The sequence below is a fragment of the Planococcus citri genome, chromosome 3 (assembly GCF_950023065.1).
Source record: "Planococcus citri chromosome 3, ihPlaCitr1.1, whole genome shotgun sequence".
Lineage (NCBI taxonomy): Eukaryota > Metazoa > Arthropoda > Insecta > Hemiptera > Pseudococcidae > Planococcus > Planococcus citri.
This window is the reverse complement of record NC_088679.1, coordinates 47,295,041-47,308,017: the sequence shown is the minus strand read 5'-3', so window position 1 is coordinate 47,308,017 and position 12,977 is coordinate 47,295,041. Positions and strand designations below refer to the sequence as shown.

Genomic DNA, 12,977 nt, shown 5'->3' with positions numbered 1-12,977 from the left:
GATTAAATTCTATTTACTTAATGTAAGTACAATAAGTTAATGTAAAAGTAAGTATTTTCATGTTTGTGTGAGTATACATAACATACGTACATTATAGTACGTATAAACTAATTGAACTTAACTATGCAAATATCCAGTATTACCTAATTGTAATGCTAAAATTTAGAAAAGCAATTGAAAATGTGGCAAAAATTATGGGCAATTTTTTTATTTGCACGCAAGATATCCAATCTACATGTGGGTATAGATATATTATGTGTGTCATTCATTAGCAGAATAATGGAAAATATTATGCTCGCAGGGACAAAAAAAATCAATGTTTAAATTTGCCCTAATTTAATGTTGAAAATGTAATTGATAATTAACTTCACGTTTACCCTTTCTATTCTTTAATTGAAAACGGTTTTCATCGACAATACGATAATCGAACGTAGCGCATCTTCTCCCCCCCCCCCGCTCAAAAAAATGACGATATATTTTTAATTTTTAGAAAGAAAATGATTTTTTATACCCATTAAAAAAGGATAAGATTTTGAAAAATAGAGACTGGTACTTTTGACCTTGTTCTTGTTCCATCATTTTTGGAATCATTTCCGTTTTAATTTACTTAGAAAAAATATTTCCACACCCAGAATTTAGAAAAATTACATGCAAACATTCAATCTGATCTGCCAAAATGCAAATTAGAAACTCGACGTCAGAGAAATCTCGGAGTATATGAAATGTATTAGAAGATAAAAGATTTATTCCAATTTGAAAAATACTAACGCAAATCAACTTTTAAAAAATCCAAGCATTCAAGTTGATGTGGGAAGAGGTACCTGCCTCCAGGTTTTACGCGTACGTTACATACGTTGAAAATATGTTAATAAATTAGCATAACCAGTTCGCCGTAAATACAGCGAGATTCTCAATGAAATCTACTCCATGTCATTTGAATCAAAAATGAAGTAGGATCTTTTGATTATACTGTTTTCCTGGCTATATCATTTGTTTCGGACCATCAATCAATTAAAAATGAAAAAAAAAGGAGAAAAAATTGAAAGTGTAACTAGCTGATTTTTTGGCTAAATTTTGGGTGGTAATTCCCTTACTCTACAATAACCCGACGGTATAAAATTATACCACGTTAACCCATTTCGCTAACAGTTTAACTTTTTGGGGCGATACAAAAACCTGTTAAAGCACCTCCACCGATCTAGGCATCGTTTCGGCGTATGAATCGCCGACCATTGTGCACCTGGCGAATTATTTCGGTGAAAAAACTGCATGTAAAAAATATTGGTCGATTATAAAGTGTAAGAGAAAAAAAATGCAAACAGTCAAAACATGTTGTAAATTCAGAGGTTGTATGTAAATCTTGAAATAAAGAGCAAAAAAATAAACAGATATTTGCACACAGACGCATAGTGTACATATTCACTTGGCAACACTGGCCCGTGATATCGAGCCAAGGGAAAAACACCCATGCTATGCGGGAGTCGACTGACTATACGATAAACGTAAGGCGCCAGTGTATCGAAAGACAAATCGCCGCGCAGTGTGCCGTTTTTATAAAACGGTAGATTGACAACAGTGTAACTTTTTTTTTGCGGTTTTTTTTTTTTTAAAGCCACAAATATAATGCATTAGTGAAAGTGTAGTGTATTGGGTGTTCGTCTTATGTTGGCGTCCCAAAAAAAGACGGCGAATTCTTCCAATATAATTCATTTTCGCCGTGAAATAGCATCGATTGTATGATCTTTTGTTGTCGGGGTTTGATGCTTTATGCCAGTAGATCGACGTCGCAAAAAGTTTATCCGCAGGATGTGTATCTATTCTAATTATAAGAAATGGAAACGAACTTAAGCATACCGCTTTGTAGAAAGGTAAGAACGGATCTTGACTAATAAAGGCCGCAGATAATTAGTTTATAGAACCCAGACAAGTCTTGAATTTATCCATAACGATGGCTCTTATTAACACGTCGAACTATGTGCCTTCTGTAACGCTGTTAAAGCGTAATTTTCAGCTCATCGATTTACGTATTATAGAGTAATTGAAACGTGCAAATTTCTACGCTAATGTCAAACAATTTGCTCGTAATAATATGTAAGGAATGTACTCGTTGTAGTGAAGCTTCAAAGCTTCGTATTTACGAATTTAAACTAAGTACGTATACACCTCTAAAATTTGAGTTCCTCAGACGGGATTTGGAGAGTTGAGAATTGATTTTAATTGAAGATATTAGTTGAGAAATGTAGACAGTTTTTCTTAGGTGTCATCTACCTATGATAAGTAAATGTGATTAGGTTTGAGTTTCTAATAATCAGACAATCACTCAACTTAATGCAACAAAAATGAAATTTCTATATTTTCAATGTTGAAATTTCACTTTCACTATCACTTTATATCTTTCGTTGGATATTTTCTAATGTTTTTATAGTCTCTCTATTTCATTCATCTAATATACCTAATCATTTTTTGGATCAAGTTTCATGTTTCAACGGCGAAAGAAAGGTTTTGGGAAAACTCAGCCAGTATCATCACATATAATAACAATTCGTACCTACCTATCTAAATTTAGTCATCCCCCGAAAGAATACTTTTAAAAAGCAGTTTATAGAGCCTTACTTTCTCCTCGTTTTCTGTTTATCACCACCGGTGCTGCCGTAAATCAGTAAAATATAGCACCGGAACTTTCCGTTGACAAGGCTACTAGACTCTTCGAATGAACGGATTCACTTGAAATTTTGTATAGTGATAGTGTAAGTCATGTAGATGACCCTTTTTTGCACTTTAACTGAAAATTTTCATTTTGTTCTTCTTTTCCACTTCTTTCTCAATTCTGAGACTGAAAAATCATGAAGGTCTAATATCCGTTGACAAGGCTACAGCCTCTCCTAACAAACCGATTTGCTTGAAATTTTGCACATTGATAGTGAATATGATGTAGATGACCCTCTCATTTTGGGGATGTTTTTGGGGGGAGAGAAATTTTCAAATAGAGAAAAATGGGGTCAAAAATATTTTTTTTCAAAAACTGACGTTGTATTTAATAATAACTCGTTAATTTACACTAGTGTACGAAATTTGACTTGAATTGGTTCAGTAGTTTTTTGTTGACACGAAGATTTGTGATTTCAAAAATTACCCCAAAATGCTAACTTTGGGAACTCCAATGTACATCATTTTTTACCGTAGAAAGTTTATAAATATATCAAATTAAAGCTCTCGTTGATGCCAACAACATATCAAAAAATCAGAATCGTACGTTTTTTTATTCGCGAGAAATTGAACATCGAAAATACGCTTAGTTGTTCACTGAATATAAGCAGTAAGTGGCCGGACTATCATCACGTTTGTATTATTGTTGTTGTTTTTTTTTTCTAGCTTGGCTGGGTACTGCTTGATAATAATGTGATTAAAACTTTATATTTTCTTTAAATGTACTTGATTCGTTTTTCCTCTTCTTCCACCTCTACCTCCCTCCCCCAGGGTTAATTCTGACTCATTTCTGTGATAAAGAATCGCATTTTTTTAAGATCAAATTACCTTTTTGAAACGGATTTGAAAAACAATCTGGCTTGCCTGAGGTTTCTCTGAACTTTTTACATGTAGTTCTGAGATCACTCCAGAGATCCTAGTTCCTTCCAAGCTTCAACTAAAAGTTCTGTATGAAATCATTTCAAACCCTCTTTTTTGGTGGGAGGGAGGGGTGTTTTTAATTACTAGATTAATACCCTTGGCGTGAGGAGATTATATGAAGTTTGCTAAATTATGATTCTTGATTAAGGTGATGAATTTTTCTATTTAAGAGGGGTTGTTTGAAATGAAGGAAGAGCTTCGTCTATTTGTAGAGATGATCGATCTTGGTGCAGATAAGGGCAGTAGAATAATAAACTTGATCGACAAAACTTGTGGGTATAGAGCATTGGAATTTTATAGCACATTCCTAATTTCTTCTCCTACCTATAGTGAAATCTAAGTACTCCGGAGGTGGCATAAATCCTACTACGAGTAAGGTAAATCTCTAAATCAATTACATATTTTTCTTTCAAAAACTGCGGAAAAATAAGCCATTAATCTTACATAAATCTTGCTGTACATTCATAAATGTGGATTATGCGTTGCGTAAACATTGGCACGTAAATATGGCACGATAAATGAGGATAATTGAATTACTTGAGGGTGAAAATGTTCAAGTGCAAAACGTAACACCTTTGCATATTTCTATGCACATTATATTGCTCGTTTTTGTGATTTTTTTCATGACGGATGTTCTATTAAATAACTGTTACTTTTTCAGTTTTGAAAAGGGGAGCTGGCAGAGGTATGGTATGTTTTTTAGGGCGGATTGAAAAAAAAATGCATTGAATTTTGACCAAAATTCGTAAGGGAATTTACAATGAAATGGAGACTACGCAAAACAATTTTGAACTCCCTAACTGTAGGCACAAGCCAGAAATCACGAAATTGGGGTCATGTTTGAAAAATAAAAATGGTTTTTTTTTGCTATTTTTAGGTATTGTTACCTGAGTATTACCTTGTTTTTGAAATTTGAGTTTCAAAATCTTTCTGACCGATTGATTTTGACAACCTTCTACCTGACGCTCGATGATCGATGGATTTATAGCGTTTTTCCATCATGGAAAATTGTTTTCATGAAGACTAACGCTGGATTTGTACTCAGCAGGTTAAAATACCTACTCCTATAAACAATTTTCGCGATCATTTTGATCAAATTTTTTAAATTCATATTTTTTTACTCATGTTGATTAGTGTTGGAAAAAATCTGAGCCAAAAAAGTAATTTTATTGGTAGGTTACATAATTTTAAAATAAGAGAAAATCTACCCAAATTCTATTCATTTTTTATTTTCAATATAATATGTGTTTGACATGAGTTTTCATTCAGGATAAGGTAAAAGTGCATAAGTATAATTATTAATCAATTTTGAGTACATATGTACATGTATACGTACTAAGTACATTCACACCAGTTTTTGGAGGGGGAGTGTGAGATGACAAAACAAAATGGTAAATTATTGACGTTCAAATATGATATGTGAATAAAGTGAAAAATTTGCCTACCTATTATAAAAATTGAAGGATGTCCTCTAAACATCTCCCAAAAAAATTGAGAAATACTTATGATTTGAGTTTGAAAATAGAGACATTAAAAAGAGAAGGCAATATAGGCAATTTACCCCAAAATCCCAATTTTCTGGAAAACTCCAGGGATGAAAAATCTGGAATGATCGTAAACAGTTGAACTTTCAAAAATAATTGAAGATTCATCGCAACTTTTTTCAAAAATTAAATTGACAATTTCACAAAAAAAATTTTTTTCAAGCTCGTAATTCACCAATTTTCTCGGGGAAGCCTAAGGAGGGTAATGACATTCACTCGACGGCTTTGCATGAAATAAAAAAGTAAGTAAACTGTAAAAGCTTCTGGTCATGACCCTTGTGCGTGTATTGTGAATGTAGCAATTTGGCCAACCCATGAAATTGATTCTTTTGTGGATAAAATAACAGGTAGTCAAAGAGGTCACGTTATGCAGGTCAAGTTTTTGAAGAATGAATGCATCACACCATTAAAGAACTTAATTACCTAGGCACTTATGCAATGTCATAATATTTCTCCACAGTGTCCATGCTCAGAAATTCTGATAAAATTACCCTAAACACAACATTTTTATGTTGATTGACACATCAAAAATTGAGGAGACTTTTTTTCGTATTTTAGATGTTAAAAGTTCCAAAAATTACCAGAAAATACGATTTATAAAATTGTAGTCCACATCATTCAAAAGAAAAATTGATGAAATCAATTCAACTCATTAAAACATCATTTTAGTGAAACAACACTAGATTATTTTTCCTAATCATATCTAACATTGATCAGATATGATCATTTTCCAATTTGGAAAAATGTGGATACCCATTACAAAGAGAGAAAAAAATCGATAATAATATTTATATGTACCTACTACCTACTTACTATTAGTCTAGACATGGTTTTCAGCTGTGTAAGTCACTCGGCAGACGTGTCAGGAGTTCCCAAAAAGCGCGATTTAATTTTTTTGAATACATAACAACTACACCTACAGCATGAAAAAAATTGACGAATTGGTCCAAATTCACGTTGATGGTGAAGTTGGGAGTTCTTCATAATAGATAGGTGTATTGCGAGAGAAATTTTTTCATCAAAATTGATCACTTTAGGCAGGAAAAATCATGAAAAAATTAGGTTTTTTTACATTTTTTGAAGTTTTTTCTACGAAATACACAATACCGGTACCTATATTTTTTTAGGCCTCTGAAGGAAGTTACCAAAGTGCTATTGAAAAACTAAAAATGCGCGTTTCAGTATAAGAAAACACGTTTGAAAAAATTCAAAAAATTTCCAAGAATAATTCTTGGTAGTATGTAACATCCTTGTTAGTTGAAAAAAATTCGGTTGAAAACTGCCAAAGATAGAAATTTTTAACAGAAATGTAAATTTCACCCATTTTTAAATGGTAAAGAGTAAACTAGTCATCTGAAAATTTTGTCACAAAGATTTTGGACCCAAGGACTAACTTTACTGGTTAATTTCAAAATTAAAGTTGGAGGCTGATTCCCCCTTTTATCCCATCTATCGTTTCGTATAAAAAAAATTGAATGAATGAATGCACGTTGAAGAAAAATTAAAGTACATAGTAATACTATACTAATACCTATTAATTATTTAAGTACTTTTCTATAAAATAGGTACCTAAATAAATAAAATTGATAAATCTATACGATGCTTCAAAATTATGGAAAAATACAAAAAAAAAAACAGGAAATGTCATGTCCATCTACTCTTGAAAATACGTTGATCGGATTGTTTTCAAAGAATCGACACCTTAAGGAAGGACGAATCAGAATTGGGAAACGGAACGAAAGAACTAAAAACGTAAATTTATTTTTTGAATGAATAAACATCACGACAATTGTGTGCAAACTTGATATATGCGTTTACGAATTCGCCCAGCCATGCGCAAAGAATTGATAACTGGAATGTTGATGAAATTGCATACTCGGGCGCCGCAAATGTTAATCTTTCGCGTTAATAAAATTGCAGATATGGTACGCCGTCAATGTTGTAAATATTTTAGACGATGAAGGTATGCGTATGCAAAAGCCTACGTACGTCGAGTAAACATCGTCTATCCTACATAGTGTGTGTTAACTTCGCACCGTAAATAAATCATGTAATTTGCGACGTAATTTTCTCCAGTGTAGATTCTGAGTGAATACGAATTGCGAGGCGTAAAATACCAACTCGTAAGCTGAGTGAAGAGTTGATACTTCTCTGTTCCGATTTCTATACTAGAGTAGGGTGCACTATATTTTCTAAGATTGAGTTTTTTATTGTAGCGAATGTAGATTACATACTAAGGTACCTAGACCCATACATGTAGGTACATCTTAATGGAATGTAGGTAATTCCAAAGCAAGGCACTTCTTCTGAAATTTTCACATTTTTATGAGAAATTTACAGGTCTTGGTTCGCTTTAAGATGATGATCGATTACGATATTTCTGAGATGAACAGATCGATATCTACTGCATCCACAAATCAAACTAATAACAATACCTATTACTTATAACTTTGAAAGTTTTTATTTAATTTTTCTCGTACCAAGATTTTATGAACTATGATTTACTATCAAAAGGGAACATAACATTTTTATTAAAGACGACGGGTCGATGGCTAAAATACACATGTCTTATGTTTGATTCGAGCAACTAAGATATGAAATATGTACATATGTAGTTACTATACATAGAACATGATGCAATAGTAGGCTGGATTGTAAAAAAAAAGTTTGTTGATGGGGATGTTTTATAAAGTAAAGTTTTCATTTCATTCGTGAATTATTTAACCAAACGACATCTAATAATAAAAATCATTAGGTACCTCGCGAGTGGATAGTTTTTGATCTGTACTCGTATTTTTATACCTAATAATTTTTATTTCAAAAAAAGTTACAAATTCTATTTTTAAATCGCATTTTATTTATAGGTATTTTTTGTGTATTAATATTTCATCAGGTCAAGCGAACTTTCTGTATTTCTATGATGGTTTCAAATTATGATAAATAATGAATTAAGTAGGTATATGAATAAGTACGACATGATCGTATAGATACCTACATGAATAGTAAGTAATTTCGCTTCAACGGGCTTGAATTTTTACTTCTGACATATTTGTCTCCGTCAAATTACATAGTTTGTGTATTTTAGTTCATTCATAAGTTGACCGTTTTCATTTTTTTTTCGATATCAATGACGTCAATAAATTAGGTACCGTCTTTCGTATGACCTTCGATTTTTTTTTCTTCCGAGTTTACAGTGTTAAGTGTTTTTTCCTCTGTATTACATACAAGTGGTTTTTACGACACCTTTTTCGTCAAAAAAAAGAAATAAAAATGAAAGTTCTAAGAGATTCTTGGGAAAGCTCCTATAAAAATTGAAGTCTTTCAGAAAAGATCAGACAAACCGGTTCAATTTAAACATGTGAAAATTCGGTCATGCTGCACAACATTTTTTGAACCTATTTGAGCATTAATGAGAAGCTTTTTGAAGGAAAATGTTTAATTGTTTTTTAAAACGATATCTAGGTATGTTTTTTTTTGGTTTTATAATAGGTACATAGGTATTTGTATAAGTTTAAAAAAATTGAAAAAAATTAAATTGGGAAAATTCGATAAGCCGATATTTATTATCTCTGTTTAAATTAAATCAAAATAATGATTAATTAAGTATGGTTATATGAGTACTTAAAGAAAAAAAATACCAAGATGAACGTAGGTGAAAAGGGTTTTCAATAAGTTTAAAAATTTCATGATGTATATTTTTACGGTGAATGTAAACAATCTCTCTTTATTTTTGATTTTTTTTAAAACGAAATTCTTTATCTCATTTAGAGATATTGATTAGTGAGGTATCTTGATACACTAATAAATAAGAATTTTATGCGATGAAATTTATATAACGATACCAGATCTTATATTGATGGATTGGAAATGAATTATATCTACCTAGATAGGTACTTCCACTGAATCAGCGAATTCTGTAGGTAAATATATTCTTACCTGTAATATTTTATGGTTGATTGAGTTCAAAATTCGTATTGGAAAAATGTGCTGAATTCATTTTTTTTTCTGTTTTACTTCATTTTTACTACCTACCTATAATTTTTTGTAAATTGAAAATCGAGTAGGTAGGTATTTTGTGTATTCTGTGAAAATAAGTTTCAATAAAATACATAAAGTGGATAGCTTCGGAAAAAAAATTGAAAGGCATCAACAATAGAAAATAATTGTTTCTTTTGTCAGATTTGATTCTAATAATACATTTTAAACTTGATTGGCTTGCCAATAAAAATTTTCAATTTTTTTGCAATGTTTCACCTAACATGGGAACTGAGCAGTAAATTAATATCAGCCATTTCCTCATGAATAATGCTAGAATTTAGTGCATGAAAAAATATAAAATACTGTGGGTATGCTGATGCTGAAATAAGTTTTTGTTGGGGTCGAAATATAACTGAAATTGGCACTTATTGAGTGAAGTGTTTGCAAAATTTGTGTAATCAGTAGATACAAGTACGAGATGGCTATTCTAAAAAAAAAAAACTTTTCCATCAGAACAACACGGTTCGTTATTTTCCCAAGATTTTCGCGTTTGTATTTTCAAAGCTCGGAAAGTAAAGAAAACTGGAAACATATCAATGATATGATTAAAGCGTTTCAATTCAAGATCCTAATTGAATGATTTCCTGGTTATAGTTTTTTTCAGCGTTACTATTTTTTGTTAAAGAAAATGATCGATCTATCGTTAGATGACAATTACTAGGAAAGTATATCAACCGGCACAAAAAATTTTGAACCGAACAAAAGCGTGTCGAAAGAGGATTCCAAAATACACTACCAACGAAAATTTCAGGAGCTGATATTCATTTTTCTATTTTGGCGAACTTTTAAAAATACCAATTTGGCCCATTTCTCATAGAAAAAATCAAAATTTGAACAAATTGACGTGAAAAGCTAAAATTTGGTTTGTAGTTGTAAGTACCTTATTTTTGATCTCTCGAACTGATTAGGTAGTAATGGTTTCGAACCATTCTGGAGCCTCCAATAGATTTTCGGATTCTCCAGTTTCAAAAAAAAACAAACAAACAAACAAATCTTCGTAGGTAACACTTTTGATCAATTCAGGTACAGATTTTCAAAATCTTGTTGTGCCGCTACTCAGCAAATACAAAAGTTTTGATTTTTTTCAAAAATGATTACTGGAGAAAATTTTGGGTTTGAACCGGCACAAGAAGTGCCTAAATCATGGATAGGGTCACAAAGATGGTAAATCCTACTTTATTGGCACTGAATTCCATTTTTATGTTGCTTATCCACAGCGTTTTTTTCAAAAACTAGAGAATATGAAAATCTGTTGAAGACCCCAGAACGGTTCCAAACCGTACATCAGATAATATGAAACAGATGGCTTGAATTTTGATTTTTAGTCATAAGAAATTTTCTTTTTTTTAAAATAGATAAAAATTTAATTTTTAAAAATTGGCTTAAAAAACGTACAAAAAGTTAATTTCAGCACCTGAAATCATGATGAATTTTGGAATCATCTTTGATCGGTTCAAAAAATTTTGTGTTGGTGGAGAAATATATTTCCCTTGTTAGTTGAGGTTCATCAATTCCCAAATAGCCAAAAAACAAGTCTTTAAAAAAGAAAAAAAATGTTGACAAAATTTTAAAAGCCTGTCTAAAAAGATAACATTGACCAGAAATGCTATCGCTTTGAAAAAAAATCTTTGTTTAAGCAACTTTAAATCGTCTTGATTATTTTTTCCGAGTATTATTTCATTAAAAATGAAGGAAATGAATTTGTGCATTTATGTATACCTATTGACATATGCAGCTTATTAAAGGCCGGCTGAGAGGAAAAAATGCACTTCAATTTTTACGCGTGGATTACGATACGTAGGTATTCATGATGTGCCTCTTTTTACAAATTTTATTTCATGCTCATATTGCAAAAATATAATTATGTGCCTACCTAAAAATCTACTGAGTAAAGTACATAATATATCTTAATGGTTGTATTTTTCTGTTCGCAGGCTAGCAGCAGCTCAAGAGGCGGCGGCACAACATCGTGCGGGTCGTGACTGGTCCTCCATTACAGCAATGGGAGGCCCATCACAACCCGGGGCTAATGTGGAGAAGGCGGCCCCCGGGCCGTCTTCACTGTTTGTCTTCGGAGAAAATAATCCCATACGACGCTACACACGCTTCATTATCGAATGGCCATATCCTTTACTACAGTTAAATTATACCACATATACATATATAACATAGTAGGTATTTGTCTGATGAGTTCTATGCTACCTGTACAGCAAAAGTTTCTGTTGAGTGATTTTTTTTGCTCGTTGGTTTCAAAAATTGATTCATAATAATAAGCTTAATAATATGTTACCTACTAGATGATTGGGTATCAACTGATATTTCAATGAAAACATTTGCTCTTTTTGGGTCTTTGGTGTCACCAAATTCGTACAGAGAACATGGATTTGAAACTAATTTGAAAATCATTTCACTTTGATTTTTCCCATTGCGGGATTTTACGAAATAATATAGAAATGGGGTGGGGGGATAGCCAAATGTGGTGCAATCATAGTAATGTATTTCGCTTTATCATCAGAAAAATTTGAAAATGTTTTTAGTTTTTGGTCTTTTCGGGCTATTTTCCAAATTTTGAGTGCTGGATTCGATCTTATTTTATTGTACATATCTGTTTCACAAAGGCATTGTACTTTACGTAAAGGAAATGCGAATCTATTTCGAAAAGTTGTGACTGGAGTCTTGCAAAAAATTGAATAAAAATTTCACGTATCAATGAGTCTTTGAATAAGCTTTCTTTTTTTGCATACTTTTTTATTCTTTTGAGGTTAAATGACGAGGAATATGCGATTTCTCTCATTGGTACGAATAGGTACATATACGTATCTACTTGTAAATGTGAGCTATTTTAAATTATTTGTGCACTGAAAGGTTGGTCGTTGTGCTGTAACACAACACATTGTTTTATTTTTTTTTTTTATCTTTATTTTGCTTGTTTATGAATTTTTTTACAATATTTTTGATATAATCCTTAACACAAGCTTACTCCATTCGAATATGCAGTACTGCTGACAATCATAGCGAATTGTATAGTATTAGCATTAGAAGAACATCTACCAAAAAATGATAGGACAACACTATCACAAACTTTGGTGAGTACATACATTTTTGAAATTTATTACCTTACATAAGCACATAGTTTACCACGTAGATAGGTGATTTCTTCAGATAAACAGGAAATTAAAAAAAATCACGATGTTCCATCACAGAATAATCCCCTTCCTCCAGAAACGTAGGCAACCCATCTTGGCTTGCGTTATACTCGAGAATTTTGGTGGATACGTAGGAACTGTTTTGCAAATCAGATTTTGCTAAGTAACTTTATCTACTTGGCATTTTTACACTGATTGATTGCTAGTTGATCAAATAGGACTGTTATACAAGACGAAATAATTTTGAAAACCACGAAGTTTTTTTGAAGTTTCTATTGAAGGAATTCTTACACCTCTGTCCTCTACCTCTATGCCATCCAAGATTTAATGAGATACCTACTTAAATTTCATGGATTTTAATTGTCCAAAAAAATGGCTAAAAAATTACTTGGGCAGCTAATTTAGACCTGATGTCTATAGTGATTCTCAATTTTCTATCAGTATACGTACTGATGAAAAAGTGAGAATCGCGAATTCAAACTCGCCCTTATTATTCGGTGGGGGGGGGAAGTGCCCCATAGAAAAATTTGAATGATTCCAAGCAATATCCAAACTCATCCATCAACTTCGGATGTGAATTCAAAAAAATATTACGATTAAACGTTTGAATATCTCATTGACG

General features: G+C 32.0%; 1 protein-coding gene across 1 annotated transcript in view; it reads left to right on the top strand.

Moving 5' to 3' along the window:
- cac (cacophony) overlaps positions 1–12,977 on the top strand; it is a 172,323-nt gene that overhangs the window by 132,960 nt on the left and 26,386 nt on the right. Inside the window, exons 4-5 of the mRNA XM_065357783.1 lie at positions 11,144–11,332; positions 12,190–12,295. Of these exons, the coding sequence (XP_065213855.1) occupies positions 11,144–11,332; positions 12,190–12,295 (295 nt within the window). The remainder of the gene's footprint in view (positions 1–11,143; positions 11,333–12,189; positions 12,296–12,977) is intronic.